We start from the raw sequence: 5,863 nt of genomic DNA, 5'->3' as shown, positions 1-5,863 counted from the left end.
TAGCAACCTCTACTTCCTGTTAGCAACCTCTACTTTCTGTTAGCAACCTCTACTTCCTGTTAGCAACCTCTGCTTCCTGTTAGCTGCAGCTATGCGTAGCGTCAACATCTAATGAAACATCTTTGCAGCCTGGATGATTCGTTCCAAACCAACAGAGACTCTGGAACCGGAAAGCCCAGTCAGACCCTGACGTCTGACCCGGTTCTGGTCCGGTTCTGTGAATGTTCTGACCCCAACATGACCTCAGTTTCTTCCTCTGCTGGTCTAGTTGAGTTATTGCTGTTCCCTAATCCTGCTGTCCGTCCGTCCTGCAGACTCCGTACCACGTCAACCTGCTGCTGGCCGGACACGACGAGTCCGACGGGCCGGGCCTCTTCTACATGGACTACATGGCTTCGCTGGCCAAGGCGCCGTTCGCCGCCCACGGATACGGAGCGTTCCTGACCCTGTCCATCCTGGACCGGTACTACAGACCAGGTAGGAGCAGAGCGGCGCTCAGCATGGAGAGCAACAGGCTGAACCTCTGAGGCTAAAAGCTGCAAAAAGCTGGAATAAAAATAATTTAAGGGAATAAAAGTAAATCTGAGCCACAGAACCTCCACAAACATTTACAGTAATTAAATCGTTGGAGGTCCGGTTCTGTAATGTTTGGACCGAGCCGTTCTGTTTCTTCCCGTCATCCTGACCTTTGACCCGGTGGGGGAACCGCCTGTCCGGACCCGTCTGTTCCGGCTTCTGTTAAATAAATCTGCATGCGGCTTTGGACCCGACTGGGTGGTACTTGGAGGTTCTGTTGAGATGAACCCTGACTGGTACCAGCTTCGTTACGGGGTGGTTCTGGCCCGGCGGGGCTGAGATTGTGTTGGGCTGTGGTTCTGTTAAAGAAAGTTCTGTTGTGCTGCAGACCTGAGCCGGGACGAGGCCGTGGAGCTGCTGAGGAAATGCGTTGAAGAGGTGAGCAAACCGTTCTGGACCAGAGCTAGCCGGTTCTGTTAGCATCATGCTAACTGCTCCTCTTCCTCCTCCAGCTGAACAAACGCTTCATCCTCAACCTTCCCTCCTTCAACGTGCGTCTGATCGACAAAGATGGAATCCACGACATGGAGAAGATCACGCTGATCGCCAAGTGATCCACCAGAACCCAGATCCACTTTTTTACCTTTTGTTCTGTTTCTGTTCCAATAAAAATCCCTGGACACACCAGCTGCTCCTCTTCCTCATCTTCCTCCTGCTTTCCATCTGGGATCGACTCGTCAGCCTGGCTGCATGTCTGATCCGGTGTGGGTTCTGGTTCTGACCCGGTTCATGAGGCTAAATAATGTAAATAACTCATGGTTGACCAGAGATGTTGGAGAAATCTGAGGTTCAGTGAATGCAGCACGTTATGAGTTTTGAAACATTCCATTAATAAAATTAGTTCTTTTATCCCCAGTTATGACTTAAAATGTTAAAATAGATTTTTATTCTCATAATTATGATTCAGAATTATCACTAAAGTTTAGACCAATTCACAAAATTATGATTTTTATTCTTGAAATTTCAACTTAACTATGAACTCAAACTTATTTCTAGTCTCTAAAAAAAAATTTGAGTTTTTAGATTTTTTTTCCACTCAGAGTAAAACTGGTTTCCTGTGAAGTTCTGAACTGGACCTGGCTGCTGCAGCCTGAACCAGTTTAACACCAGTAACTGGGCCCGAACCAGCCGAAGGTGTGTGTGTGTGTGTGTGTGTGTGTGTGTGTGTGTGTGTGTGTGTGTGTGTGTGTGTGTGTGTGTGTGAGAGAGAGAGAGAGAGTCGCAGACAGATGATTAATAAACATGAAACGCAGCGGAATCTGACGGGAAGAGCAGCATATGTTTGCCTGCAGGCGCCGAGCGGCCCGCTGAGTGTCAGAAACAGGTGGGGGAGGGGGGAGCGGCAGGTAGAAACAGGAGGAGTGTGTCTGTGTGTGTTTTCCCTGGAAAGCAGTGATTGAAAGTCTCGTCTTGGTTAAATAAAGTGAAGCGGGAGACGAGCAGATGGGTGGAGGAGCGAGACGTTCGGGTGAAGTTACGGAGAGCAGCGGGGTGACGTCTCCACGGAGCCCTGAGGAACTCCACGCAGCTCCATGGAGCTCCACGGAGCCCTGAGGAACTCCACGCAGCTCCACCCTGAGGAACTCCACGCAGCTCCATGGAGCCCTGAGGAACTCCACGCAGCTCCACCCTGAGGAACTCCACGCAGCTCCACCCTGAGGAACTCCACGGAGCTCCACGGAGCCCTGAGGAACTCCACGCAGCTCCATGGAGCCCTGAGGAACTCCACGCAGCTCCACCCTGAGGAACTCCACGCAGCTCCACGGAGCCCTGAGGAACTCCACGGAGCTCCACGGAGCCCTGAGGAACTCCACGGAGCCCTGAGGAACTCCACGCAGCTCCATGGAGCCCTGAGGAACTCCACGGAGCTCCACGGAGCTCCACGCAGCTCCACGCTGTCACGCTGGATCTTCAGGTAAAGGGAACAACACGGAGCCAAATGATTCGCTCTAAATGGATCCAGGTTATTTAAACAGCAGGTTCTGGTTCCCCGTTGGGAAGAACTGGACCACAGAGAACCTTCCAAGATTCCCGGGAACTTCAGACGGGACGAGATTTGGATCCGGAAGATCCGCTGAAGTCCACGAAGCAGGCCTTTCAAAATAAAAGTTTTAATTAAGCTCACACCTGATTGGACCAAATTAACATCAGTCATTCATCTTGTTTTTAAATACCGTTAATCTGACCGACATGTATTTATTTAACTAGCTTCACCAGCTCGGTGTTTTATAAATCTAATGGCGGCAGGTAGATTCTGTCAGCCGGTCCTTCATTATCCCCATAAGTTCTCCTTCCGCCAGTCAGCACAGAACTTCTGCTTACATTTCACAATAAGAGCATCTGTGCAGCTGAATTGAGGCCATGAAGCAGGAGGGTCCAAAGTGGGTCCTGGACGTCCTGCGTGTTTTAAATGATGGATGTTTAGAGGCCCGAGCAGAGCACCGACCTGCTGGGGAGGCTGTTCCAACTGAAACATGCAGGATGCCGGGGAACCAGGACTCACTTTGGAAACCGCTGCCATAAAGTTTATTTACTTTTCTTTTTTTTTAAATAAAAAATAAAATTAAACAAATTTTTTTTTTTTTTAAACTTTCAAATTGAAAAAAATAAAACTTCTTGTCAGATTCAATGTTTTTTCTTTTCAGTTTAAAAAACTTTCAGGTAATTGTTTATCTATTCTATTTCTATTTAAAACTGTTTTCAGTTTCAATTATTTTTTTTTTTCTATTTCAATTTTTGTTTCTTTCGAACAAAATTTTTGGCCCCAATGTAGTTCCATAGCCGGTGATGATACCTTTACGTTACATTGAAAAAAATCTGTTTTGGTTACTGAAGTAATATGAAACTAACCTAAGAAATTAAACTCAAATAAAAAATAAATATAAAATGATGTTYCTGTAGCCAATCAGTGTTGAGTTGTAGAAACGTCAACTTAGAGTCTGCAGAAGATTTAACCTCCTGAATGAACAAGTTCTTAATTCTTTAATAATATATTACATTTATGTTGTAATACAATAACAGTAACAATAATAATAATAATAAACACACACTGAAAGTACAAAATGATTTCTGTTACTTTAAGTTACGAACACCTGAAAATAAAAAATCTCCTGTAACTGAGAGGACTCCATTTCCCATGAGCACTTCCTGCGGAGGACTACAGATTGAACAGACTCCTGTAGATCCAGAACCGGGTCGGATATGGATTCAGAGCCTTCAGGTGTGGGAGTGGGTGGGAGGGGCTTGGAGAGTCCACAGAAACAGGAATAAACCAGAACCTCCCCACCGGGAGGTCAGAGGTCCATGCGGCGCCATCAGGTGTTCCTACAGTACATGTATCATTAGCCCCGCCCCTCAGTGGGAGGAGCCTGCTGGCAGGTAGAGTCTGGTCCTGAGGGTGGAGGTGGCTCCGGGCCTCTCCTCATTTCCGGTGCTTCATCTCCTTGTCGTGGTGACCCTTCCCTCCTTCCTTGTCCAGCAGCTTGACGGCCTCCATCAGGTAGCTCTGAAAGGCCGACAGCGCCGCGCAGATGGCCGGCGTGCCGAAGCCGTGTGTCAGCAGGCTGAAGTGGGTCAGGCTGCCCTGGATGCCGGGCTCCAGGCAGGGCGTGGGCCGGCTGCCGCCCAGAGGGGAGCGGTCCTGGGTCATCAGGTCCACAAACTCCTTACAGATCTCCCTGCAGAGAGGAGAGAGGAGATCACAGCAAACAGGAAGGTAGGAGCCGTGATGGGTTTCCTCAAACTAACCAGAGATCTGATCCTGATTCAGAAGAAGTTCTGGTTCTGATTGCTCCTGAAGCAGAACCGCTTCAATTTCCCACCAGTTAGCTGGAATGACTAAAATACCTGACGGTCTACTGGACCATCATTTTCTACCTGGTGGTCCGGTAGAACCATCTGTTTGAACCAGAACATCTGCTCCACCTCCAGCTGCTCTGAGTCAAACCAACCTGTTCCCCTCCTGGCCTGTGGGGGCGCTGCACCAAGAACCACTGAAGGAAACGACACAAAAACCTCTGAAGACGCTGAGAGCAACTTCCTTCTTCACCAGATGGAAACAAGATGGAGGATTTTAGCGGTTGGAGGATTTCTCTTTAGGCTGAAGACCAGGAGCCATTTCTGCTGCTAGCGCTAGGCTAGCACGTTAGCTTTGGTTGGATTTACCCAGAATGCCCTGGGTCGTATTTACTCGGGGCATTTACAGTGTGGAATAACTGGAGCTTTGTGGGCAAATGATTGACCTGCTGCTGTGAAAACCTTCGCTCTGTCCAGTCAGGGACTCACTTGGTGGCCAGCAGCATGCTGCGTCTGGCCGGCAGCTGGTCCGGGTCGCTCTGCCTGCACAGGAACTCAGCCGTGGCTCTGGCAGGAAACTCCGTCTCACACACGTAGCCAAAGTCCCGGGCCAGATGGACCGCCTCACCTGCAGGAGCAGGAAGAGGAGGAAGAGTTAACCGAACCTGCAGCGGTGGGCACCGCTAACTGAAAAGCTAGCTGCGCTAATCCTAAAAACCTAATTATAAACATTAGCTACGCTACGGCTAGCGCTTTACCAGTTAGTCAAACTATGTTCAACTGAACTTTTATGAAATGTCAAAGTAAATGAGAATAATTTAGGATGAACCAGAGCAGGAAGCAACTCCTGCTCTGGATGAATCTTCCTGGAAATGAAGAGTTTCTGGATGTTTTTCCAGATTCACACGTTCATCCAGACCTGCAGATTTTATATCCAAGCATCATTTTACATGTGATGGTGAACTATGAACATGAACTAGATCAGTGAACTGAACTGGAGCAGAGGAATCCCAGTTCACCAGTATGCAGCTGGTGGAATGTGTTAGTTTGTCTCTGCAGTGACACCGTGCACACACACACACACACACACACACACACACACACACACACACACACACACACACACAGACTGTGTGTGTGTGTGTGTGCACGCCTGCAGCCATCAGTCATCCCTGTTTGTTCATGTGTGCTGAAGCAGGGACAGCTTTCTGAGAGTTTCTGTCAGTGTATGCAGGTCACTGTGTGTGTGTGTGTGTGTGTGTGTGTGTGTGTGTGTGTGTGTGTGTGTGTGTGTGTGTGCCTACCCTCCACCAGAGATGTCAGCAGAGTGACGTTGGCGGCCTTGCGTCGCCCGGCGGGCAGGTTCAGCCCAATCTTCTCCAGACGCTCTCTCAGACAGCGGCCACCATTCTTCGACTTGGCCCTGAGGGACGACACTGAGCGCGCTCAGAACGGGGTGTGTGTGTGTGTGTGTGTGTGTGTGTGTGTGTGT

The 5,863-nt window shown here is 49.0% G+C and overlaps 2 protein-coding genes across 4 annotated transcripts in view; one reads left to right on the top strand and one right to left on the bottom strand.

Moving 5' to 3' along the window:
* The window catches only part of psmb2 (proteasome 20S subunit beta 2), an 8,879-nt gene extending 7,676 nt beyond the window's left edge, over positions 1 to 1,203 (top strand). For both annotated transcript variants that reach the window (XM_008423028.2, XM_008423029.2), the window contains 3 exons: positions 315 to 477; positions 905 to 954; positions 1,029 to 1,203. In XM_008423028.2, coding sequence (XP_008421250.1) covers positions 315 to 477; positions 905 to 954; positions 1,029 to 1,130 — 315 coding nt within the window. In that variant the 3' untranslated portion in view covers positions 1,131 to 1,203. The remainder of the gene's footprint in view (positions 1 to 314; positions 478 to 904; positions 955 to 1,028) is intronic.
* Positions 1,204 to 3,540: 2,337 nt separating this feature from the next.
* Positions 3,541 to 5,863, bottom strand: part of tfap2e (transcription factor AP-2 epsilon) — an 8,373-nt gene continuing 6,050 nt past the window's right edge. For both annotated transcript variants that reach the window (XM_008423024.2, XM_008423025.2), the window contains exons 5-7: positions 5,676 to 5,794; positions 4,861 to 4,999; positions 3,541 to 4,253 (exon numbers count right to left, since the gene is read on the bottom strand). In XM_008423024.2, the coding sequence (XP_008421246.1) occupies positions 3,998 to 4,253; positions 4,861 to 4,999; positions 5,676 to 5,794 (514 nt within the window). In that variant the 3' untranslated portion in view covers positions 3,541 to 3,997. The remainder of the gene's footprint in view (positions 4,254 to 4,860; positions 5,000 to 5,675; positions 5,795 to 5,863) is intronic.

This window comes from Poecilia reticulata, linkage group LG11, assembly GCF_000633615.1.
Source record: "Poecilia reticulata strain Guanapo linkage group LG11, Guppy_female_1.0+MT, whole genome shotgun sequence".
NCBI classification, from domain to species: Eukaryota; Metazoa; Chordata; class Actinopteri; order Cyprinodontiformes; family Poeciliidae; genus Poecilia; species Poecilia reticulata.
The sequence above is the reverse complement of the archived record's forward strand: the minus strand, read 5'-3'. Positions and strand labels throughout refer to the sequence as shown.